This window comes from Camelus bactrianus, chromosome 8 (assembly GCF_048773025.1).
Source record: "Camelus bactrianus isolate YW-2024 breed Bactrian camel chromosome 8, ASM4877302v1, whole genome shotgun sequence".
Taxonomy (NCBI): domain Eukaryota; kingdom Metazoa; phylum Chordata; class Mammalia; order Artiodactyla; family Camelidae; genus Camelus; species Camelus bactrianus.
In genome coordinates this window covers 22,597,693-22,624,733 of record NC_133546.1, presented here as the reverse complement: position 1 = coordinate 22,624,733, position 27,041 = coordinate 22,597,693, and the positions used below count along the sequence as shown (strand labels likewise).

At 41.7% G+C, this 27,041-nt stretch overlaps 1 protein-coding gene across 2 annotated transcripts in view; it reads left to right on the top strand.

Moving 5' to 3' along the window:
• Positions 1-15,475: 15,475 nt before the first annotated feature.
• HECA (hdc homolog, cell cycle regulator) overlaps positions 15,476-27,041 on the top strand; it is a 38,281-nt gene continuing 26,715 nt past the window's right edge. Inside the window, exon 1 of one of the 2 annotated variants that reach the window (XR_012508573.1) lies at positions 15,476-16,008. Coding sequence is in view for 1 of the 2 variants with exons in the window: in XM_074368260.1 (XP_074224361.1) it covers positions 15,738-16,008 (271 nt within the window). In the remaining variant the exon portion in view is untranslated. The remainder of the gene's footprint in view (positions 16,009-27,041) is intronic. The other variant, XM_074368260.1, reaches the window with a different exon arrangement.

Here is a 27,041-nt window from a genome sequence, read left to right as displayed (position 1 = left end):
AGAGAATAAAGAATATGGCCTATCTGAGAGCTGGCATCCCTCATCCTTAAACGACTTTGTGAGTAGTTTTAAAACCTGAAACATCACCCATCTTTATTATCTTGCATTCCTTTTACATATATTCCCGTGGTCTTCTCACAACTTACCTGCCAACATGACCTTCTGTTTCATGTTTTACCGGTTCATTATGTGCAATTATACCCGATCACAGGGTACGTCCATGGAGGGTTGATTTCCATTGCGGACTCAAGTGAAATTACAATCATTCCACCAACAACCTTTGCGACCTGGGCTCTGTATCCACTTCAGACATTGTATTGGCCTAAAAGGGTCTATTACTGGTGCTTTCGATTGAAAATACAGTGCATAGAACATAATTGATTTCTTTTAACCCATTGGAAGCTACTTCAAAATGGATAGCAAAGTTTATTCCCTACTGAAAAAGAGGAGGCTGCCAATAAAATAGAGTCTTCCTGCCCAGGGCCCGGTTGTTACACATGTCGGGAGAACAGCTGGCCAGGGTGGGGGTGGGGGTGGGGGTGGGGGATATTAATAGACAGCCATTGTCCTTGCACCTGGCTGGGGATCACAGTCTGAGACATTGACCAGTGCAACTGCAGAGGTTCTTGTCAGATTTTTCTGAGCCACAGAAATGAGAACAATAATCATTTTAGAAATATATGATATACTGACCTTCAGGAAATGCCTCTGATACTCAGGAAGGATAAATGAAGTATACGGCAAAATAAAATTACTTTGAACAGTCTCCAAACTAGTATTTAGTCTACTTTTCTATTTTCTTAAGCATAAAGGACATTGACTGTAAAGAAAAACAGAATAGAAGTGGTATTTGAGTAAGAGGGAAATGTGGGACTAAACACTGATATTTGAATACGTATAAATCCTGCGTGATTCACCTATTCCAAATAAAGTAAGGATGTGGTCATGAAAAAAGAAAAAGGGTGAAAAAGCTTATTTTGAGAGGAAATAAAATTAAACTTGTACGGAAGACCTATCATACACCCCACATAAAAAGAGGCTACTGAATTCCTTCCACTTCCTTCCTTGCCTTCCTTTTGTTCCATTCACTTCTACTTCCCTTTTCTTTCCCTTTTCCTTCTCTCTCCTTTGCTTTCACAAAGATTTCCTAAACTATTTGCCAAATCTATGCAGCTGAGAAGAAAGTAGCCCTCAGAGAGCTGCTGCTGCACTTGGGGAGTCAGTGTCTTCGTGAATAATTCAAATATAAGTTAGAACAGGTCCACGGGGTAAGTGAATTGCAGAAAAGTGTGGCGGGTACTGAGCGGTGGGTGAGATCGCGGCCTGCTGCAAGTCAGGGGAGGACGCGGGGAAGAGGCCGCGGGAGTAGAAAGGAAGGAGGTCTGCTTGTGAGCGACCGTAGAGGCAGAATCCACAGGCTCTGGGCAGTCGATGGATAAAGTGGGAAGAGAAAGGTGGAGTCAAAGAGGGCTGCTGCCTTTCCATGATTTTTACTGATTGGCCACAGAGTTGGGCAGACAGAGCGGATGGATGCGCCTGTCCTCTCATGGCCGCCCCTGTTCTTGCTCCTCACCAGCTAAGACGTAGGATCAAACACAACTATTGGCTTCCCCAAAGAAAATCCACCCCAAGCCAGTGTTCAGAGGCTGGTATTTTACGCGAGGTTTTGTATGTGATATATGTGTGTATATGGAGATGGGGCGGATGGTTCCAGGGCAAGATGGTCCCTTATATGAGGCAAGTCTCCTCCCACAAATCTCTTTTCTCCCCCAGTTCTCCCCCCCCCCAACTGATGCGCCTCTTGCTCCCCATCTTTCCTCTTCCCTCCGTTCATACCACCTTCAGCTTCCTCTCCTTCTTGGTTTCCTCCCCACCCCCCTTTTCCACTCTCTTCTGCTTGGAAATCTCATGCCTACGCCTCCGCACCCATCCTTTAACTGTCTCCAAGTGTCCGTAGTACGCAGGATGACTTCATTTGTGTTCAGCAAATAAAAGATCCTTAAACCGAAAGATCCACCTCTTTACAGGCTGGCAGATAGATTGGAAATACTGTTTTTATTTCTGTCACACATAAAATGTTGTCAACCTTAGTATCTAAGGCACAGCTGGATGAAGATCTTAAATATCGTTTTGTAAACTCAGCAGCAAATCACAGGTACCGAGGTACAATCACAGAGAGAAAATGGAGAAGTCGCTGCAGTTGGTCCCCAATGCCCTCTGATTGGTTGTGGGCAAGTAGGAGCTCTCAGATTTCTCATCTGTGCCAGTCATTCTCCTTTTGCACATTTGTATCTGCGGAGATTTAACGTTATCCTTCGTTATCTGGTGTTAGTCCCAATCACGCTGTTACGGAAGCCCTACTACTCACGTGCATGGCTCACCTACTGATGAGGAAGCTTGTCATGGTGGAAAGAGTTGGAAGGTAAACTGCTTTGCTTACCTTTCACACCTGTTTGACTCCTGAGAAAAGGTACTATCTTCATAAAACCTACCATAGAAGCATGTTACATTCTGCTTTTCTTTCCCTTCAAGACAAATCTTGTCACCCCTTTTCATTGACTAGATTAGAAATGTATGTAAGACTCTTTGACATCAGATGTGTGGATTGTTTTATATTGACAACTTCCTTTTCTGTTTGCTCTTTCTTTTTCTATTATTAGGTGGAAATATAACTCCTGTTCGTATATTTTTTTTTTTTTAATGCAGTTTAACATGGAATCAGAACTAACCTCCCAAGAGCTCCTCTTGTTCTGTGGATATTGGGTTTCTGAGGGAGCCTACCATAAACTTGATATAATTCTAACCTCTCATCAATTCTTTGGGCACCCACCCCTCAAGCTGGTAGACTATTTTTTCTCAGTTTATTATTCATTATATTTAATATTAAAGGTGAGCCGAGATACATAAACTACAAAGAAAATGAGAATCTTTCAGTGAAAGGTGTGTTTTGATTTTTTAATGTGAGTTTTCCTATGATGAGAATGCCTTTTTAAACAATATTCCATCCATAATAAAATTTTGAGTTTTAAGAAGGTCAGGTATTTGCAACAAAATTTGCTTATTTCCTTTGGAAATGGAAGTTCCCAGAATCTCTCCTCATTGATGATGTCTGCTCCAACCTTGAATGATGAAATTGCACAGAATTGTGTCCCCTCTGTTCTCCCATGGTGCTTTATGCATATTTCTACATCTGTATTTACCTTATAATGAAGTTTTCTGCTGGAGCACACCCCTGGAGAATTGCTTTTACTGAGCTGGACTTTGGTGATGAGCCGTCTGCTCCCATTGGGATGCTCTGTAAGGAAGAGCCCCACCCTTTCCCTATAAGGATATTATTGAGGATGTTCCTCAGAATGTCAGTAGTATTACATTTGTAGGATCCTTGATGGTTTGTTTGTTTAGCCTTATATCAGCTGTATTTTTCTTGAGCAATTAGTCTGCTTTTATCAGGAAGAACCTGTAGATTGTGTAACTGACCATGTTTCTTCTTTGACGGAGATTGCTGAAATGCTTAGAGCCCAATTCCTGGTGGATCCTGAGCAAATACATGCAGGCCTTCATTGTATTTATTTTGTGTATTAGTCCACCTCTATTGTACCATCCCATTATTGCTTTTTCTTTGCCTTATCTTTCTCATTTTCTTCTGATAAATTTCATTTTCTTATGTTTGCCATTTTTTTCCTCTGTAAGTCCTTTTGAAGAAAGGCATGAGAATAAAAACACATTGCATCTTGCTCTCACCAGGCTATGAGCCCCCTGAGAGTGCACAGGGTTTGTTTCTTTATCACTGCACTTGGACCTGGCCCAGAGCTTCATCATATGCTCAGTAAGTATTTTTGAAAACAAACGAAATGAAGTTGCCATTATAAGATAGAAAAGAATCATCTGGTAATTTGAACGATGTGTTTTCTTTTCCGTTTTCTGTTCTTCCTCATCAGTAGGTAAGACAAAGGGAAAAGACTGTGAATCAAATTGTCACCTATAGACAAGAAGTCAGAAGATACTCCATATGTGAGTCAAAGATAAATAGATGGACTAAATCCAAAGTTCCTTCTTTTTAACCTGTTCATGCTATGATCATGACACTTCTGCAACTTATGAATGAAAGGTGCTTGCTATTCATCTATTACAGAGCTTTGCATAAAATTGGTACCAGAAAAATATATGTTGAATTAAATCTACTTCACTGAATACTAGATTGGGAAGTAGAGTCACCCAGAATGTTGGACAGGAAATGTCCAGCTATTCTTTTATCTCAGACTGAAACTTAAAAATGTCTTGAGAAACCATTGGACCCAGGATTGTTGACTTAATCCAGAATATACAAAAGTCATCTAGCTCACTGGTCAGCATCTTTTAATGACAAAATGTCCAATGTTACCTAGAATGTTCAAATCTGGATTAATAGTAAATTAGTATTGTTCTTTAAAGGAAACAACCCAACATCATAAATATTGGGTTCTTTTTACCCTTATGGGTGTTCCCAGAATAGAATGTGCTACCAGGTTATTTGTGGGTGTTGAAATTCATGGTATCAATCTAAACCGAAAGAGATATTGATGAGATTGCCTTTCTTTAAGATCAAAGATTTTTGTCTATAGGTCCTGTGATTTCTTCCTTCAAAATGTCTGTCATGTCCATCCTTTCCTCTGGGTTCCTCTGTTGACCTCCTAATCCCAAACGCTCATAATCTTGTCCCAAAAATGATACAATAGGTTTTCTGCTGGCTTCCGAGTCACCACTTTTTCTATCATATCAGTCCTGAATGTAACTGTCAGATTATTCTCCCAGAAATACTGTTTTCATCATATGATTTTTTAATCTAGTAATTTGCAATGACTTCTTATACCTACACAAATCGCCTTCAAACTCTTGGGCAGAGAAAACATTGCTTCTCATATTCTTCTCCCTTTCTGGCTTCCAGCTGTGTACACCAGAGTGCGCTCTGTTGCAACCTTATCATCCTGCGCAGGTCCCCGGCTTTGACTGTCCCTTTAAGGTACCCATATTTGCACACAACAGGAAGTAGGGTGTGGTTTGTTCTTGGATGAGACTAAAGTTGTGTGCCGAAAACAGTTTATCCTTGACCTAGAACTAGCACTACTTTTAGAAAAAAAAAATCTTGTTTACAGTTAAAAAGTAGAAAGTTGAATAGCATTTGCGGTTAAACGGACGGCGTTTAAATAGCAACAGTGAATATAAACTTTAAATATTCCTGCGAATACAAATAATAAGAGCTACTATTTATTGAGAGCTTACTACGTGCGAGGCAGTACACAGACATTATCTATCTTAACTCTGAAACAGATACCATCATTATCCCTGTTTCACAAAGAGGTTGCCCAAGGTCACACAGCTAGGAAGCCAAGACCGGAACCCAGGAAGTTTGGCTCCATTCATTGTTTCCTAACCACAAAACTAGAATCACTCTTAATAGAACCTTAATCTAGTGTCCACCCTGAAACTTGAGAAATGGCTGCTCTAGGAAATAACAGAGAATGTTTCGGGCTTATGTGCTAGAAGATACTCCCTCTGTCTGGAAGGAAATAACCTTTTTCTGAACAAAAGCCAGCCTAGGTAGCCCTTTCCCCACCCCTGCTTCCACTTTCGCCTGGCTCCTCTGGTTACTCTTTAGAGGCTTCATTTCACAAAGGAAACCCACAGGTTAGTGAGAGCAATGTTTTATTCCAAATCAGACCATTTGCCTCAGGACTATGGATCTGAGAGGGCTGTGGGATTACTTTGGAGTGGAGTCCCTGCTGTGATCCTCTGTGGGAACCTCTTGACTAAACCCAATTTGGCAATTTTACTGTTGTAAAAAATAGTACAAGCAGGAAAGACTGTAGAAGCAATGTCTTGGCATTTAAAGGAGAAGCTTCCAGTAGAAATGTGATCACAGACAGTATCTAGGTAGAGAGCCCTGATTAGGTGGCCAGCAGAACCCAGGAAAACCCATGCCTGGAATTCAGACATAAAAAGACATTGTATGTAGTCTGTTGCCTCAATTGCCTGTTACAGTGTAATCAAGTTCTCCTGGCTCTCAGAGCCAATTGTCACACACACCTCTTTCTAGCCTTGAGTTCAGTGGCTTATGTTTGTAGCCTAAACTAGGCCATGGCTGGAGATTTATACCTTGGGCAAGTGCAAATGCTACACATCAGGGCTCCTTCCCTCCCCCTAATCAGTGGTTCAACAAGAGCACAGCATTGAAACTACCCCAACAGTTGCTTAAAACAATTCTGTGGATTGGCTGGGTGCATCTGGGCAATGTGCTCTGTATGGTGAAGCTATGGTGACTTACATGGCTGCATTCATCTGAGCAGGATTTCTCAACCTTGGAGCTGGATAATTCCTTGTTGTGGGGACTGTCCTGTGCATTCCAGGACTTCAGCAGCATCCTTGGCCTCTGCCTGCTAGATGCTGGAAGTGGCATCCAAATATGCCCCCGGGGGGAAAAACTGCTCAGGCTGAGAACCATTGAGCTAGGAGCCTGGCTGAGGCTGGAACATCAAAGATGGCTTCTTATCTTCCAGCTTTCCAGGATCCTTTGTTAAAGAAAAATGTATCCATGAAACTTGTTAAAGATGGTAAGACAGACTTTATTCAGGGAGACCACTACAGTGGGGTTTGTAATAGGGGAGAGAGATTGGGCTTAACTCTGAATACAACAAGAAAAATATAGGAATTTATAGCCAAGGAGCAGGGTGGGGGTCAGCGAATGGAAAATTACTGAAAGGAAACATCAGGAGTAGGGAGATTCTGGCTAAACCAACTTGATAGGATTCTTGCTGAAGGCAGGCCAGGGTGATAAGCTACCAAGAGGGGGATATTTTTGATAAACTGATCCAGCAGGATTCTTACTAAAACTGGACTAAGCAGACCAAGGGCAGAGCCCAAGGCTAAGGCCTAATGGACCAGAGGACTCTCAGGGATCTGATTCAAGTTTGGTCAAGGAAAGAGTCTTTGTCACCTTCTCCATATGGGCTCTCACCATTCCACAGTCTAGCTCAAGCTCCTTCACAGCATGGTGTCTGGCTTTAAGAGAGTGAGAGCAAAGCTAAGATGGAAACTGGAGCAGCATCACTTTTGTTACATTTTTAGTTGGTCAAGGCAAGTCACAAGGCCAGGTCAGATTCAAGGGGAGGGGAAATAGATGTTACCTCTTTTTTTTAATTTTAATTTTTTATTGAAGTGTAGTTAACTTATGATGTTAGTTTCAGGTGTACAGCAAAGCGATTCAACTACACACACACACACATTTTGAGATTCTTTTTCATTATAATCTAGTACAAGAAATTGAACGTAGTTCCCTGTGCTATAGAGTAGGTCCTTGTTGTTTATCTATTTTATATATAGTAGTATATATCTGTTAATTCCAAACTCCTAATTTATCCTTCCCCCCAACTTTCCCCTTTGGTAACTAAGCATAGTTTGTTGTCTATGTCTGTGTAGACTCCACCTCTTGAAGAGAGGAGCAGCAAACTTGTGGCCATCTTTAATCCATGCAGTACCATATTGACATTCAAGTACTCAGAATGAATATTCTGCAGAAGGAAAGGAAATCTTGAGAGGGAATTCTATTCAAGATCAATAAAAATTAACTCCAGAAACATACATAACAGCCCTTGCAACTGAACTAAAGGTGAAACTGATTATTCATGTGATGGCAAAGAAAAGAACTATTAGTATATACAGAGGGTACAAGCAATATGTTTTCAGATTCTGTAGTATTTATTATATGGAAGGTTCTGAACAAAATTTGGATGTTGCTTTTGGTTATAATATTGGCAAATATGTCTTCCCATTGAAAAAAGTAGTCCATAATAGGTTGTTGACTCTAATTTTTTTGTTCTTCAGTGGAACATAATAGCATAAATGACATTTCTGAAAATGGAAGCAGTATGGTGGATGTTCAACTGTTTTACGTTACTTAGAATTAGTACTTAATGCATTTGTATCATTATAACAGCTGGAGTTTATAGAGTTTTAAAGAAATTTCCCAACATGTTTCCTAAAGAACTGGTTGGTTACAAGAGGAACTCAGTGTCTACCTTTTCACTTGAATTTTCACCTTTGCATCAACTCACTTGAATGCTGTTGCTGGAAGTAGTTATTTTTGCTCTAAGGCACTATTTCCCAAAAAAGTATTTAGCAGAACTCTAGTTTCACAGGATGTTAATTGGTACTATATGTAAAGGAATTCGTAGGCTGTATAAACTTGAGAAATTCTAAGTTAAGAGTAAGCAGGTTTCTTTACTGCTGGACTTCTTAGGGTCTTTACTAGTGTATGTTATGACTCATAAAATATAGAGTGTTTCCTAGACTTATTTAACCGTAGGAATAGAGGCACATCTTACATAACTAGTGTTCCCCAGGATATCCTTGGTAGAAATTGTTCTAGGTGGAAACAGAGAAGGGAGAGGAATCTTGAGAAATAATTCTATTTAAGATCAATCAAAATTAACTCCAGAGACAGGCATAGCAGTAGCCTTAGCACTTAAAAAAATAGGGTCCTTGAAACAGGCACTTGGATCCAATAATGTACAATATTGAGTGTTTGTTCTAAACACCAATAGTATTTTGAATACAGATGACTGAAACAGTTTAAAAAAATATCATTTTGCAAAAGTTATTTTAAATTCCTGAAATTTAGTTATCAAAGATTGGTTGAATAGTAATTTTAAAAGAAACAACCAGAAGTTCATACCTTTTCTCACTTTTTTGTCTTACTGATAAATAAAAATTGTTCATGTTTAAGGTGTACAGAGACCAAAGTTTGGATATATGTGCACATTATGAAATGATTAACACAATCCACCCTTCCTGCCTTATAAACTAAACTTGAAGGCCTCCTGAATTACACTTTGGATTGCAAGAATATGTTTAACATACTTGTGGGCAACTTCTAAGATGGTTTTCAGTGATCCCCATCCCCTGGTATTCCAGTCCTTGCATAATCCTCTCTCCTTGAGTGTGGGCTGAACATAGTGTCTTGCTTCTGAGCAACATAGTACAGCAAAAATGATGGATGTTACTTCTGAGATTAGGTTGCAAAAGACTGGCTTCCATCTTGCTTACCCTCTCCTGCTCTCTCACTTGCTCACTCGGTTGAAGCCAGCCATCCCAAGTGAAGGCTTACATGACAAGGAATTGCAGAGGCCTCAGGCCTGCAGCCCTGAGGAGCTGAATCCTGCCAACAACCTCAGGAGTGAGTTTGGAAACAGACCCTCCCCCAGCGGAGTTTTGACTGGCCAGGACTGCATCCCTGCTCACACCTGGACTGCAGCCTTATGGGAGACCCTGAGCCTGATGACCCAGCCAAGCCTGTGCCTATATTCCTGACCTAGAAACTGGGAGATAATACTTGTTTGTTGTTCTGAGCTGCTAAATTGTGGAGTAATTTGGTGGGCAGCAATAGATAACTCGTGCAGTATTGAAAGAGGTATTTAGAGAAGATCAACACTGTATATTATCTAAGTCAAACCTTGCAGACAGCCGAAGGAAAGACTAAAGCAGTGTGTGGTGAAATCCTGCTTTAGAGCAGCAGCACTGAAAAATACTGACGTAACTGGGAAGACACATAGAGGATCCTGAAGACGAAATCTAGGTGATAAAAATCTTTGAATTTTCAGTGCTACTTCCAGGGGAGAAATACAAGGTGTAGAAATTGAGCATTGCATGGTCACTGCGATTGCTGAAGAAGATATTGCTATTATATGACTCCTTGTTATACAAAGCTAGCCTCAAATAGAGCCACCCCTTTGGTTTAAACATGCTAGCTGCAGGGGAAGGATGTTATGTCTACCAAGAACATAATAATGTGGTTTTAGAAGGCTCTTTTTTTCCCCCTCCCCTTGAGGTCTGGTTTGGACTATTCCTTTTAGGTGTTCTTCTATACGTTCTTTTATTCCACGAGTGTGTACTGAACACTTACCATATGCTAGGTACTGTTTCAGGTAATGAGGATTCAACAGAGAAATCCTCACCCTCTTGAAATCTACGTTCTAGTGAGAAAAGACAGTAAACAAAGTAAATAAATGTTAAAATATAACATATAGTACTAAAAATTTAAAAATAATGTAGTTTAGTAATTCAGTACTGTTGGGGAAAAGGAAAGCAAGGAAAGGAGAGAGGGAGGGTGAGTTCTAGCTTTCTTGCCAGTCACCAAGGTCTGGACTATAACCAGCCGTGCGTCCACTGCTGTGCTGGGCCCATCGTGATCTGATTGTTTTCCATCTCTACCCAATAAACACCAGAGTCCACCGCTTTCCCTCTCCCCTTTGTATGCTCCACACTTGTCCTTGCTTTCCTGCCTTTTTAAAAGGCTGATCTTCAAGGCTTTCCCATGGAGCCTTCTTTGACAATTCTAGCCTCTGCTAACCCCTCTATCTCCTGAGGGGACCACTCCCCCTCCAAAACAAAAGGTAACAAAACAAAACAAAATACAACCTACGTATCTTTTTTGTTTCCTTTACGTTCAGGTTAGTAGTTGATTGATTTTTTTTTTGTTTCATATGTGTTGGTTCTTGTGTCACTTCACCCCCCACCCCCACCCCCCATTAGAATTTCAGGTCTTTGAGTCTGGTTTGCTTTGCATGTGTATGGAAACTCTTGATGGTAGGTTCATTGAAAAAATTAGAAAGATGAAAGATATGGTGTCTGTCTTCGGAGAATGTAAAATATACTTGGAGAGAGAAAATGCTCTCCCTGTGGTAAGAAGATCATGGAAAGACAGCCTATATAAAATTAAATATTTCATGATATGGTAAAGCAAGTGGCTTTCAGAGGGGTTTTGTGTGTGCGTGCGTGTGTGTGTGTGTGTTTTGTTTTGGTTTGGTTTGCACTCACAATGAGAAATAGACTTTACATCATGACTCAGCATAACAAATATATATATATATATATATATATATATATGCACACCCATATATACATACATATATTTTACAAAATTATACTTAATTTCTATATGCAGTGCATTCTGATATTTTCTATTCTGTCCCAGTTTTCAAAAAATCCTGATAGAAACCCTCTGAATTAATTTCATAATCTGTCAAGAGAATATGACCCACAGTTTGCAAAACATTGGTGGAGCCAGGTGGTGAGCCCATGAAGGTGGAAAGTAAAAGAGAGAATATGGGGTGGTGTGAGTCCAGGGAAGTCTGTCTTGGAAAAGATTAGACCTGATCTGTTTCTTAAAAGGAGCATCCTGTTTAGGTTATTGGCATCCAGGACAGTGTTGATGCTGAGTTGGGACAATAGTACGAGCAAAGAAGGCACAGAAGTAAAGTAAGCAGCAAGTTCAGGGGTTGCTGAGAACAATACTCTGATCTTTCATACGACTGCCTTTGTAAATTATGGAAGTAATATAAAAGTCACATTAAAGGCCTGTAAAGAGATTTTGAGGGTATGTATTTGAAAAAAATACTAATATTGATAGCTGGGAATGGTCTAATGGGAGAGCAGATCTGTGGTACTTAATAATCCATATTATTATTTGCATTAGTATTCCATTTTTGTCAAAGTTCTTTGTAATCACAGTTATCATTACTCCACAAAGTAAACCTGTGGGCAGAGGAGAAGCTATTTCCAGAGGAAGAAACTGGTGCAGAAAGATAATATTCATTGTTCAAAGGCAATTTACTTGAGGTGACTTTAGCAGATCAGGCTAACTCTGGCTCAAATAAATTAGTTCACCCTAAGAATTCAGAAGACAGGCACAAATTTCAACAAAAAACCAAACAGAACACTGAAACAATGACCACTTATTCTGGTTTAGCCCTTAAGATTAGCTTGTCCCCTTTCTCAAGGGTATAAATTGTTGACTTTTGATGACCTTGATTTGTTGCTGTGTTTTATTTAATTTTGCAAAGACTTGGCTGATGGGGTGGGTGATGAAGTTTCAGGGAAAGGAACCTTGGGTAGAGGTACAATTTTTTGAAGTTTATTTTGGAATACATGAGTTGGCAGGAAAATTAAAGAAAGAGAAGCCAAGTGTGGATACACAGTGACTGCCTCGGTGGCCTCAAGCTCTTCATGTTTCTTCTGGAAGTATCTGAGGGGAGGGCTCTTTGTCACCTCTGCCATCTTTTGCTCTTTAGGCTGGTTATCTCTTTCTCTCTTTTTTCTTTCTTTCTTTCTTCCTTCTTTCCCCCTCCCCCTTTCTCTCTCTTTCAGAAATGGTGGGAAAAAGGAAAAAGAGAAAAGGCCTAGAAAAGCAGGATTCCTGTGAAATTTCACATATCGTATGGAAGTAGAAAATGGAATCCTTTAACCTTACCTAAATTTTTGTTTTCAACATCTTGATTTTAGTACATTTTTTTTTTCAGTAGCAATACTTTCAGAACCATTGCTTGTGTGTCAAATTTGACTAAGGCTAAAAATAGACTAGCAAGGTTGCGCATGGAAGAAGTGGCCCAGCTTCTCCTTCCTCCTTTTCATTTTGTTTCAGTTTGAATGAGAAGGAGGCGGCTCACACAATGAGCAAGAACAGCAACTGGCTGGGTGTCTGTGCTTTGAGCCAATTATGATATTTTCGTGGGAAAGTTTCCAATTCTGAAGTCTCAGTTATGTAGAGGTGGGAGGCAGCTGGTGTGAATGTCTGTCTGCAGGGTACAGGCACGATTACTCTGATCCAATATGGCATGACGGCAATGCGCTTATTTCAGAAGATAATTATCTCAATTTTCCTGTACTTTAATCTAAAGCATCTTCATCCTCACCACTTAAAAAAAAAAAAACCACCAAAATATTTAAAGAAAAAAAATAAGGCCAAAGTCAAAGTCACCAAAAGTCACCTTCAGCCACCTCTAGTGAGGGATATCAGTAATGAAATTAATCTAAGTCCAGTGGCCCACATAAACTCACTATCTTCCTCCACAGCTCCACCGCCGTCCCCCTGAAGGCTCCATTAACTACCATTATCATTTCCTCCAGTTTTCAGAATTTCTTGACCTAACTTTCCTTCATCCCTCATGTACAAGTGGTCACCAAATCCTGCTGCATCTACCTTCAAAGCATTTGTCCATTTATTTATGTATGTATTTTTTGTGCATTTATTAAATACCTACTGTATACCATGGGCTGTGTTAGGCACCAAGGATACAATGACAACTAAGACAGACAGTTTCTGCCATCACAGAGCTTATAGTCTAGTAGGGGCTCAGAGAAGAGACAAGTAAACAGGCAATTTCAATACTGCGTGGCCAATCTCTTGTGGTGGGCAGGGAACAGGGAGCACATGGAGATGAATCTAGCTTTGGCTTGTCAAAGACTTCCTGGAGAATTGATGATTTAGCTGAAACTTTAAAGTTCAGAAAAATGTAGCCAGAAGAGTGCTTTAGGCATCCTCCATTGAATGAAATATTATTGAAGACTAATTGTGGGTCAGGCTTTATGCTAGACTCTGCACAGTTAGTTAGAAAGACAGATGATCCTGGCATTCCCAAGTGCTTAGGGGAGTTGGGCTGGGGGAGAAATAGGAAAATATAGGCACAAAATATCTAGTATAACTATGAATACGACACTCTGAAGTGTCACTTTCCACTAATAAAAATTAAGGAATTAAAAGGTTCATCACTTTTCTACTGAAAAGTCCAACTAGCCATTGCTTCTGGGTATCTGGCGCTCTTCCCTGCAGCTCCAGGCTTCGCTATGGACTCTGCTACAAATGCCCAGACTCCTCAATCAGAATCTCCCCATTAGATGAGCACAGGGAGGGTACGTCCCTGTCTATCCCTTTATGCTTCAGAACACAGCCAAGAAGCCTTTCTGGTGAGCTGGATTCATTAAAGACCACACTGCATAGGAGAGGAGAATTGCAAATTGCTAACATAGTTTTCCCTCCATAGTTCACGGGAAAAAATGTATACGTTCAACAAATACATGCTAGCTGGTCCCTGAGGTGCCTAAGACAGATAAAGTCTCCTTCCTATGGCACTTTCATATGAGAAGGAGATAGACAGGACATAGGTAAACGTATACATTGACAGCATAATTAGAGATGGATGAGGAAAATAAACAGGGCTGATAGGTATCTTCTGATAGCTCTTCTGGGGAGGTGTTTTAGGTATATCACACTGAAGGAAGTGATCTCTTTGAGCTGGGACCAGAGGGAGGGAAGGAGCTAGTGTTCCAAGAGGCAGAAAAAAATTGCAGAAAAAGAGGCCATGTGAAACCCTTCCCAGGGTCCCCTGCCCCTCAAGTCATTGTCTTATCACAGGTGTCACTTTCTCTTCCTTTTTTAAAATAGGTTATTACAAGATATTGAATAGAGTCCCCAGTACTATACAGTAGGACCTTGTTTTTCTGTTTTATATATAGTAGTCTGTGTCTGTTAATCCTAAACTCCTAATTTATCCCTCCCTCCCTTCCCATTTGGTAACCAAAAATTTTTTTTCTATGTCTGTGAGTCTGTTTCTGTTTTGTAAATAAATTCATTTGTCTCATTTTTTTAGATTCCACATATGAGTGATACCATATATTTGTCTTTCTTTGACTTAGTATGATAATCTCTAGGCCCATCTATGTTGCTGCAAATGGTATTTTCATTTTTTTTATGGCTGAGTAATATTCACACACACACACACACACCCCACATCTTCTTTATCCAATCATCTGTTGATGGACATTTAGCTTGCTTCTATGTCTTGGCTATTGTAAATAGTGCTGCTGTGAACACTGGGATGCATGTATCTTTTTGAATCAGTTTTCCTCTTTCCCGGATATATACCCAGGAGTGGGATTTCTGGATCATATGGTAACTCTACTTTTAGTTTTTTAAAGAACCTCCATACCCACAGGTGTCACCTTCTAATCTCCACCTGCTCACAACAGTGGCCACCTGTCTTGCAGGACAATTCAATCTTATCCACCAGGATTGGCTCCCCCCAACCCCCGCCTCCCCTCCAGGCAGGGCCTGCTTCTTGGTCACAGGTAACGTTTAGTTACATCCCTGGAATGTGGATCCTGTTGGAATGAGCAGTTTTGCCACTAGACAGGGACAGCCTTCCATTCAGGGACTCTGCTGTTCTTTCTCATCTAGAAACTCGACCCTATTTCTTTAATTACTGAATCTATGATTGTTCCTGAATGGCAAAACCTTTCAAAGGATGATTAATCCGAAATCCTTTGTTTTCCATTCCTGTTCTGGTCACCTGCCTATTTTTCCCGTACCGTACTGTTCTAAGGCTTAATTACATGGAGGTCAGGAGGCCACCCAGTAACTTCGGACGCCACAGGATTGGCGTTCTGGGCCATTTCAGGATGGGCGGTCCGCAGACCCCGGGTGCCACAGAGGTCCTGGATGACGTCACTCGAAGGCGCCCGCTCAGCACGGGGCGTGACGTCATGCGGGCGGGCCCAGCCACCGTGAGGTCACCTGGTGGGCGCGGCCAGGCCGAATCCCCAGTGTCGTCACGGGCGGGGGCGGGGCCAGAGCGTGTCAGCGAAGCCGAATCAAAACAAGCCGGAGACCCGCCTTTTCCCTCCGGCTCGGGAGCGTCTCGCTCGCGCCCCGAGCCCGCGGCGCCCGCGCGGCTGCGAGCCTCGGGTGGCCGCGCGCCGGCTCCAGGAAGCCGGGCAGGGCGCGGCGGCCGGGATGGCGCGGCGCTGGCCGCGCGGCTAGACGGGCGCCGGAGGAGCCGCCGGCTCGCGCCCTCCGTTCTCTGCCTCCCCGAGCCGGCGCCGCGCCGCGGGGAGCCGCCTTCGCCTACGCGGGGCACCTGGACGCTCGCGAGATGCCCAACCCCAAAAACAGTAAAGGCGGCCGCAAAAACAAGCGCGCCAACAGCAGCGGGGACGAGCAGGAAAATGGAGCCGGGGCCCTGGCAGCGGCGGGCGCGGCGGGCGCGGCGGCCGGGGGGGCCCTGGCGGCGGCGGTCGGCTGCGGAGCGGCGGCGGCTGGAGCACCGAGCACCGGGGGCGCGGCAGGCGCGGGAGGCGCGGGGCCCGGCGCTGCCAACGCCGCGGCCGCCGCGGGGGCTGCAGCCGCGGGCGACGCCAAGAACGGTAAGACGGGGCCGGCGGGGCGAGCGCCAACTTCCTCCCCGACGGGGACGGCGCGGTGGCGGGGCCCTGGGTGGCGCGGGCGATGCGTGGACAATGCGAGAGTCAGGAAGTGCTCACCCCGCCCCTCCGCCCCGCCGCGGCTGCCCCTTCCTGGTCCCCACGTCCGGCGGCGGCGGCGGCGATCGATCGGCGGCCCAGGCTCGGTGTTCGCAAGGCTCAACGGTCGCACGCCCCGGGCAGCCTGCGCCCCAGACTCCGAGGGGCGCCCGGGTGCCCGGCTGCGGCAGCGCTCCCCTCGGGCCCTGGCCGTCGTGCCCGCGCAGGGAAAGCCGAGTGTGTGCCTCTGGCTGGAGGGAGGAAGGAAGGGAAGAAGGAAGGAAAGAGCTGCCCAAGTTGAGAAGAATGATCCGATTGAAAACTTAGGCACCAGTTCATGCTTCCTTGTGTTCCCCTTACCCACCCGCCTTCCCCCCCTCCCGAGTGAAGAAGAGCCTCAAATCCCAGCAAATCGAGGCTTGTTGTGTGGATTACCACAGGTGAAGAGGCCCCGAGACATTTTTCTATCGTAGGGTGTGTGGGTGTGTGTGTGTGGGTGTGTGTCGCGGGGAGGCGGGTGCTCTTTAATACTCTTGCTCGCTTGAGGAAGGAAGAGAATCTGAACTTGACTTCCGTTCTCAGCCTGGAGTTTAAAAAAAAAATCATCCTCTATTTAATTCTGCTTCACATTTTTAGAGGGAAGCCCAATAATCTTAGATGGTGCCTGAATGCACCTTTTGAGGGGATACTTAGGGAATGCTGGAGATGTGACAGGATTGCCGTTGTCATTGCAGAGGCATGGTTTCAGTTATAGGGTGCTGGGCAAACACTCTTTTGTACTTGGACAGTTCTTCGAATTCCTCTGGTCAAGCAGTTTTTCTGGGCAGGGAATATAGGTATATGTTAATGAAGGGCGATTAGGTTCTTTATATGTGGCTTTTAACTTGAAGGTTTCAGCTTTTGAAGCCATTCTTTATGTAGATCTTTCACTTTTAAAACAGGTTGCCTCCATTTAGAAGAACCCCACAGTGCTCTGAACATAGGAGATTGAAGGGTAGCCTATTAGAAAAAGCACCTTAGACCCCATTAGCTGTGTCTCTGCAATTTTGAAATAGGAAGGCTTTTTTAAAAAAAAATTTCTTCCAGGAACAGACTTACCCTGTTTGTAAATTCTTGAAAATACAACTTTTGGCCAGACTGCCTTCTCCATGTTCTGTTTTCCTCGCACTAAACTTCATTTTGGTATTGATTTGGCAAAGGAGAAAGAAGACAGACTCCTGGCTCAGCCATCCAGAAACTTTGTCATCTTGGGAAGGATAGCTTTTCTGAGCCTCAGTTCCCTCACCTGTAAAATTGGAAAAAAGAATTATACTGATTGTATTGGCACTCTCATAGGGTTGTCCTGAGTCTCAGAGTGTCCCTTCCCTAACCCGTCCCCAGTCCTTGATAAAAATGTAACAAGCTTGTAAACTTTCTCAAGGAAAGTAAGTCATCAGTGAATGCTAGCTATCATTCACTCATTCAAAAGATATTAGGTGTTTGCAGTGTTACAAGTACTGTGTTAAGTATTAAAGAATAAGGTGGCAATCAAGAGAGAGGACGTCCTGGTTCTCATGGAGCGTGCATCCCCGGTGGTGGTTTTGGCTTACCCTACTATTTTTGGTCTATGTGGACGCTTCAGGTAGCCTTTTCTTCTTTCTCCAAAAGATTGGACCACTTTAAGGTGGTGTGAGGAAATGTTTTTCTTAGGCTGGTCGTATTTCCTGGTTTGTAAACATTAAACTATAATTATGGTGTCACCTATTACTGCTCTCCTCTGAAGTGGCAAACTCAGGTATGTTTAACAGTTCTGTATATATCTGTGAAGCTATGTATTTCTGATTTGGAGCTTGTTTTATTAAATGAATGGTGGTGGAAGGGAGAGGAAGAAATAAGCCAAACATTGCCATAATCACAGTTAGAGAAGGTACAAACTTAACATATTAGAGCAGTGAGCTGAATTTTATGATGCCAGATTCTTGGTTCTGACATGGTGTGACGTCTCAGTGAATGATTCACTTTAACTTGAAGACTCTCTCACTTGCAGTTGACGATAACATGAACATGGGTGCTGAGGCCTCCTGTGTGTGAAATTGGATAAATGAGGAAATAAATGCTTTTTTTTTTTTTTTTTTTTTTTTTTTTTTTTGCTGTTTAAAGCTGTGCTTTATAATGTAGGGTTGGGAGAGGTGGCATTGGTAAATTATTTTTTCCTGTTTTTTGGTGGGGAGGAAGGTAATTGGACTTATTTATTTATTTGTTTTTTTTTAATGTAGGTGCTGGGGATTGAACCCAGGCATACTTTACCACTGAGCTATACCCTCCACGTATTGGTGACTTTTTGAAGGAAGGGGCAATGGATATGTGCAAACTCTCAGACTCAACTGATAAGGCCCAATTATTTTTAAATTTACAAATGACATTTACTTAACTAGTATAGCATTCCAAAGTATATTTCAGTTTCTTATTTAGCTGTTACATTAGATTCTTAATGATGAAATTAAGAATCATAAAGTTATTCCAAAGATACAATAAATCTACATTCTATTAAACTTTTAAATGGTTTGTTTTCACTATTCAAGTCAGTTGTGATCTGCATTTCTGAGCATGCAAACTTAATGACTTTACCTAAGTTAATAGTATTTGTTTGTAGTCATTCGGAGTTTATAGAATGATTTTACGTCTTGTGGTTCTTGGGCAGCATGGACTCCAGGACAGGGTAATATTAGTTCCTAGTTGTTCACTATTAGTCAGTAGTTATAAATAACTACTGATTCTATAAAAAAAGATTGCTAGTTAGGGAAAGCTTGGGGAAGCCATGGCATGGTAGTAGTTGAAGAAGTTGAACTGGTTGCAGTTGTGCGTCTTGGGTAAGTTGAATGTTATTTGTAAGGGCTTTGTACCCCCAATAAGAAATGTATTAATGCATTTTAAGATACCGGTTTATGAAGCTTTTTGCGGGGATTGGAGTAAAAGATGAAGTGCCGTCCTCTTCCTACGTAGTAAACATCTGTCTGCACATATTGCAACATTTTGATTGTAGATGAACGAGATCTGCCTGTCATTATTTTTAGGATCTAGTAATCGTGCAGTGGATTATAACTGTGTAGTTTATTCTGGAATCTTGGTTCCATTAGGTCACCACTTTTTTGCTTGAGTCCTAAAAATATATGACCCTTTGGTCATGGTATCTACTTTTTAATGGGCCTGGATCCCAAGTCCTTTTATAAATTCCTGATTTATGGATGACCATGGTTGATCACTCCACTCATTCCTGACTGCCACCAGGACCCTGGGGTACTGAATTTACCTTCCTTCATTCAACAGTTCTTTGTAGCAGGTGTTATAAATCGCTGATTTACCTAGTGATTGGCCTTGCATTTGGGAGACCTGGCTTCTCAAGTTATTTGCCGTATGATCTTGGGCAAGTGATTTGGTTTCTCTGAGACTCAGTTTCTGCATATTTAAAATGGGGTTATAGTATCTATCCATCCATATATAGTAAGATACCTATCTGTCTATTTTGTATTATTTCAAATATATATATGTGATATATATATGTATATATATATACGTATATGTGTATATATATATATATGTATATGTATATATATATATATAAATAGTGCCTGACTTATATGTGAGCTTAGTGTTAGCCACTTGTCTGAGATTCTGAAAATAGTCTTTGAGACAAAGATTTACCTGCCAGAGGTTTACTGGATGTGCTCTTGGCATCATTACTAGTAGGGGAGGGAGGGGAAGCAGGATTGGGCAGAGGGAGGAGTTAAACTGTGATGCGGTGATAAAGTGCTCCAGAGCTGGGATGGTCCTGCAGAGTTACCTTACCTTGAGGTATGAGGGCAGGGCCTTTAACATCCCCTGCCCCATCCCCCCATTGACTGGTCATTTGGACATGGGCTGCCCCCAGGAAGATGGAATGACCTGGGGGTGGCATCCCTTAGCTGGAGTGTCTCTGTGGAGAGGGACTCAGCAGAGAGCCTTCAGCTCTGAGAGAAAGAGAGCTGCCAGTCTTAGTCCCCTGACATGGTCAGACTCTTCACTTAGACCACTAGACCACTAGTGCTGTTCACCTAGAACACAGGTGTGGGATGAATAGTTCTCACGGGCGACTAAATCTTCGTGGACCAGGCTGGGGGTTAATTATCATTATTCATTTTTTGATGGAAAATGTGTTCTGAATTTCATACTTCTGCTTACAGATAGATTTTTGGAGTGCTACCTCTTCCTCCATAAACACGGATTGTATTTTTCTCATACTTAGACCACCAGACACACTTTTTATAAACCCAGGTTTGTAGGATATTTTAGAATAAAGATTTTTTTTGAGGGGGAGGGGAAGGTAATTAGGTTTATTTATTTTTTTAATGGAGGTACTGGGGATTGAACCCAGGGCCTTATTCAGTGGTAGGCAGGCGCTCTACCACTGAGCTATATCCTCCCCCGGTAGTATATTTTAAATAGTTTCTTTTTTTAGGTGTTTACTTGAATGCTTACTAGATTTAAATTATCTCTACCCATCGAAAGGAAAATGAAGAATGTTTGCCTGCTGTTTATTTTCAAATCAAGGAATATTTACTGAGGGTCTAGGTACGTGGAGCAACATTGTCATTCTAGAATTTTCTCGCCTTATCTAGAAGTTACTTTTGCCATGTCTTTAAAAATATCTGCCACTTTTGGACCTTGTCTTTTGAAATCCACCTTTGTAATGGGGATTGGTAGAAAATATTGCCTCATCCATCAATGACTCATCTTGTGTACTTTGTATATTATAGTAAAAACTATTCCATGCTCTGCTAATGGTGTTTTATGCACAGTCCTTATTCTTTTTATTTGTTACAGGACCTGAGCTTAAATTCTAGAAACCATACCTTCAATGTCAGCTTTCCTCTAAGTCCAAGAATATATATCATTTATAGAGAAGTGAAAACAGAAGATACAGTGGGAAATATCTTGCTGCTGAATCCGCCTATGAATTTACTCCAGGCTTTTAGCTATGCACAATTTGAAGAGTTTGAAGGTATCAAAAGGAAGGCTTTCGGAAAAAGGATCTGTCCTGATTGACACCAGTTCTGTGACATTTTTAAGGGATTGATTTAATTAAAAATAATTTGTTATTTCATTATTTTACCAGTGATGAAATGAGCATTTTGGAAAAAAATTAAAAAGAAAAAAAGAAGATAGGCAAAGTTCTCTTTGACTTTCTAATCAAGCACATAATTGTGCCACTTCGATTACCATTGTTAACATTTTGATATATATTCTTACAGACTTCTAAAAGTACATGTACAGTTTTTGGAAAAAAAGTCAGATTATATATTTTATAATCTACTTTTTACATGTACAATATTTTGTGGCCATTTTAGCAGAGCAGTAAATACAGGTGCATCACTGTTTTTAATGATTGCATTATCTGCTGTCATATGTCTGCATCTTGGATAAGTTGATCATTCTGCTGTTGTTTAATCTTTAGTTCTTATTTATATGCCTCTGGGCACTATTCATTTATTTCCTTTGGATAAATTCTTACCTGTGGACTTGCTTTGTCTAAGGATATGCACATTTTTATGACTTAATACATGCTGACAGGTTGCCCTATGGGAAGATTGTACCCTGCTGTGGTCAGACCCCTTTCCCTGTGGCCTTGCCTTTCCCTAGTTCTTGTTGTCTTGAAAACATGTTGGAGAATTTCTGGTGCCCCTAAATGTGTCAGCAGCCAGAGGCCCCCATTTGGATCAAGAGCCCGGAGCAGTTGCTGCCACAGTTGGGGGCACCTCCCAAGGCTGCATTGATTTCTCCTGGGGACTTCTGTGCTCTTTAGTGATTCGGTGGCTAACAAGAATTCAACAAAATACGTAATAACAGTGAATGCTATTTTAGCAGCTGGTGATGGTGAAGATGAAGGCACAGACTTTTGAAATTGTGTCTGCGCCATTATTCTAATCTTAAGAAGTAAGGCCTAGAATTTTTAAAGTTTTGGTCAAGAAGCCTGCTGTTTGAACAGACTGGGTGTAAACCTCGGTGCCATAACTTACTAGTAAAGTGACTTTGGGGCAAGTTATTTAACCTCTGTCAGCCTCCAGTATCTAAATGCAACCCTTTCGAGTGTTTCTGAAGATTAAAACAGTATATGTGAAAGATCTTGGTGTAGGGCCTGGCAGATAATGGACACTGTCACCAGTAACTTTTATGAGTTTTGTGATTTGTTCAACCTTATCCAATTTCAAAACTTGTTAAACTATTCTGCTGTTCACAGCAGACACCGAGAGACAATGAGATGGTGGTGAAGGGTCTGTAAATATTAATACAGAAAAGTCTGTGGAATCATACAGGTTTTTATTCAAACATTGATTTGACTATATGTGATTCTCTATTTTTCCCTCATCATCTCTCGATCATAGCGTACCTGGAAAAATCAGATGATTTGGCCAAAAGAAAAAAAGTAAAAACAAAGTGTGAAAATGGTCCCCTCTCTCTTCATTCAACCATTCGTTTATCCATCATGTGCATTGAGTGCCTGCTGTTGGTCAGGTGCTGTGTTAGGCTCTGAGATCACGAGGACAGAAGAATTGGGCCCTGGGGACTTAAGGTCTAGTTGGGAGTCTTTCTAGAAGTAAGAGCGAGTAGGTTATGACATAGACTATGCAAGGGCAGCTATGGAATAAAGAGCAGGAGCCTGTGAGGTGGTCAGATATTGGGGTAAAGGTTGTATCTGAAGCTGTCGAGAAGGGATGTGAGCATGTGGGAGTGAAGAGTAGCTGGAAGGAAGTGAAGTGCGTGGGATGGTCTTTGGGAATCAGCCAGGGCACAATATTGCTGAGAATTAAACAGAAGACCTTCTCCTCTCTCCAGGCAACAACTAGAAAGACCATTCATTAGCTCATGCGTTCATGTGTTTACTCATTCACTGTTTTGTTCATCTGTGTACACATGCATTTACTAAACCTATGTGCCTACTGTCTTCTGACTGGAAGTGTAATGCTGAATTATACTTGGAGGCATCAGAATCTGCACCCCCCCATGGGCCCATGGTGGAGCTGGGACAGAGACATGTCAACATCGGGAACCATGACACTGTGCTGTGGGTGCCCGTTGGGAAAAACGATTTGTTTCCTGGAAGAGGGGTCATTTGAGCTGAGTCTTGCAGGAAGAGGAATAGTTAGCTCTGAAAGCAGAGGAAGGATGTTTCGAGCAGAAGGATGAGTCTTGGTTGCTGCCAGGAGTTTGTAGCTGGTTTGAGGTATAGTGATAGGACACGGGACTGGAAAGGGAGTGAGGCCAGTCAAATTTGGATGTTTTATAGCCAGTGCAGAACCATCTCTGAGGTTTGCAAGCAAAGACATGGTCAGCTGAGCCTGCAAAGGAGGATAATCATAGGTTGTTGGCAAGCTTGTAAAGTTTTTGTATATTTTAACAGAATAGGTATCTTTTGACAATCTTTCTTCAGATACAGCCAATCAAGGTTTGGCGATCCCACCTGCATGGACCGTGGATTGTGATTTTTCAAAGTAGTGGGCACATTGCACGCACTGCCTTTCTGCACAGCGAGATGAGTGTCACAGCACCCAAGGCTGCTATGTGGAAAGTCTGTCTTAATTGTGGGCCACCAGCATTCCAGTGCTTTGCAAGCCTTGGGAAGTTAGCTAATTGAGGTGAACTTCAGAGGACCCAGTGGCAAGGGAGAGCTTGGGGCCACTGAGCAGAAGAGCTCTCTCTGGAGGGAGAGGTTGTGCCTATGGTTTAGTTCCCATATCTTGATAGAGAGTATGTATCTCTGTACCAGGTAAGACTAATTATCTTGTTGTGTCATTTTATTTTTCTCATCATCAGATCAGTTTTAAAACAATAAACTCTGGTGGGGAAGGAGGATGTCATTGTTTTATACAAAGTGACTGTGTGTGTTTTAATTCTGTGTATTTCAGAAAGGTTCCAGTTCTCTGGTTACTGAAATCATAGGTTGTTTTAGCTAGATTGTACTTGAGAGGTTTTTTTAGAAACTGGCAGAAAATGAGTAGCATTTCTAATACTTAATTATATGTTCTGATTTACCAGAAGTAGTAAGGTAAAACAAATTATTTTTGCTAAATTATACTTAGGATGATAATACTTTAAAACAGTCTAAGAGTAGAAACAAGAAAGATTTTAAGAGGAAGTTTAAAGAAAAGTGAGGGAAGAAGAAAAGTTAAAAAGGAATTGTTAAATGTTAATTGTGTAATTGTTTAGACTGTAGTTAAGAACATTAGCATTGTTCCCATAAATGCTCATAATTCATTGTATTTCATTGATTTAAATTGTGAGGGAGCAAAAACTTTTTCTGCCCTCTTAGGTTAATGAATTTGGAGCCTGCAAAGTAAACTGACAAAAGACAGATTAGCAAGAGAAAAGACAGGTTTACTTACAGAAAAAATGTGACTTAAAGGGGTGGTTAGAATTTGTGGCTTATATACCATCTTAATAGGAGAAGGGGAGGGGAAACTTATAGGAAAACAAGTGCCTCCTTGTAAGAGTAGGGGATGGGGGAGCGGGCACCTATAGGACTATGAATAACTTTTTGAAAAGATAAATGGGCCCTTAGAGAATAGGTGGGTGACATGATAGTTCTGTGACAATGTCTGTTTAGGTATGATATGGAGACTTATCTCTGGGGGTAAAAGTCAGTCTTCCTTGCTTACTTTTTGGGAGGGGATTTATGACAATTGAGCTCTTTTGAGAGGAGCTGCTTTTGGGCAGATAAGATTTCAGGAACTCAGATGCCTTCAGCTCAAAATAATTTTTAGGCTACAGTGGCATATTCTGGACCCCTTCAGAATATATTGCAGCTCAGCATCACCCTGGTAATTGCAATTAGATAGACAGCTAGCAAAAGACTGTTATAATTCAGGATTTCTGTTTTTCATTTTATTGGATATTTATTAGAAATAGATGGCCTTAAGGCATGAAACTGATAGGATGAATTTAGGCAAAAGTTAGCTGGGTATCAAGGGTATCAAGTTGCTTCTATAAGTAAGGGAGATATTTGTCAAATTTAAAATGTATGTTTTTCCCAAGGGTAAGCATAGATTTGATACCTTTGATGATATCCCTTCAAGTTGTAAAAGCATCTCAGGAGAGACTTTTGACACTAAAGCTGAAACTGAATCACAAACTCTATTTTAGATTTTTAAATGTGATACCTGAATGTGATGATTACTGCAGTATAATTAGGAGAACTGTATTATAACATAACTTCTTATTAAAGTGACACATTACTTGTTACACTCGACAAACCTCAGTGTCTGGGCAGAAATGGAAACTGGGGAATGTACAGAATCAAGGTCTGGCTATTTTTGATTGGCAGCAGGTGCAGTCTGTAATCCGAGGGGCTGAGCCTGGGATGCTTGGTGATGGTTGTTAACGAACAGACACGGTACTGCCAGCAGCCATGGAGAGAGCTTGGCATTGAGAAACAGGAAGTGTCTTTCAGTGGGAGAGGCAGAAGCGTGCACATCTAATTCACAGGGCGGCTCCAAGAATTCTTCCAAATGGCTTCCAACTCCTCAGATCTGTTCTTATTGGGCAGCGCTTACAAGTTGGAGAAACGTTAGCCTTGTTATGATGTGGTTCCACTGTATTAGGCATTTAGTTTTAGAAATGCCGATGATGTGCTGCAGTTCAGTAGTGAATTACGTAAAATTCCTGGATGGTGGGTGTGTTGGGACTGCAGGACCCATGCGATCCACAGAAAGGAGAAGCAGCCATTGCCAGCGACAGGAACATTGGTGATATCACAGCTCCTTTTACTGGGAGCCAGGTGTGACACCCAGCAGTCTGCAGTCTGCATTTGACGCAGACGCTAAGCTCCAGAGACGACCTTCATCCCTTTTTGTGGAAGAGGCACACTTGTGTTGGAGAGATGTGCCCGACCCTAATGCCACAGTCGGATCCTCCATGATATTGGGTCCATCTGGACTGATACACAGACATATGCATGAGTAATGAGCAAGTTTTTAAGTAGAGGGCTTACATTTAGTATAAAAACATCAAGGAAGCAAGAGGGCTTTTTTAAAAGGCCTCATGCTTATCATTCTGGTACTTGAACTGAAATTAAACTTGTGAAACAAGAAAGCACTTGACCAAGGAAGCACTTGGCTCACACATTGTACACTCATGTTGATCTGATCCTCCTTCTTATGACAGAAGGACTTCCTGGTCTTGGGATTGTGGAGGTGGTGAACGTTTGAAGTGACACTTCCTGTTCTTAGTGGATCACAGTTCACAGCTGGGATGCAATTATCTTCTTTAGGCTAAAGTCCTTGAAGTGGGCTCACTAGTCATCGGGCATGTGATTTTTAAGGCTTTGATACATATTGCCAAATTGCTTTCCAGAAAGGGTTTACCTGCTTCCACTAACACTGGCCCTGCTTGGAGTGTTCCTTTCTTTACCCTGCCTCTACATGGATTTTGATAACCATTTTCATCTTTGCCAGTCAGGTAGATGAAAAATCATATCTTACTGCAGTTTTTATTTGCATTTGTTTGATTGCCAGCCAAGTGAATGTCTTTTTATCTATATACTTGGTCATTTGTATTTTTCTCTATTTGTGCTTTTTGTCCATTTTACTAATAGGATATTTGTGTTCACATTGATTTGCACAAGGTCTTTGTATAGTCAGGATACTTTTTGATGTTTTCCCTGGTTTATTGTTTATCTTTTTGCCTTATTTAAGGTGTTCTTGCTGGTTAGAAATGTTAAACTTTTGTTTGATCACAGAACATCCATGTAGAGATAGAACCTCAAGAAAAAGATAAGGGAGCTTGGGGAAAGTTGCTTGTGAAATTTCTTATAGGAAAATCAGTTTGGACCTGGTGTCAGGGAAGTGACCGAGTTCAACTGGATATCAGTGCACAATAATACTGTTATATTTGGGAGGTTCTGTTTCCGTTTTGTATTTAATTGGCGA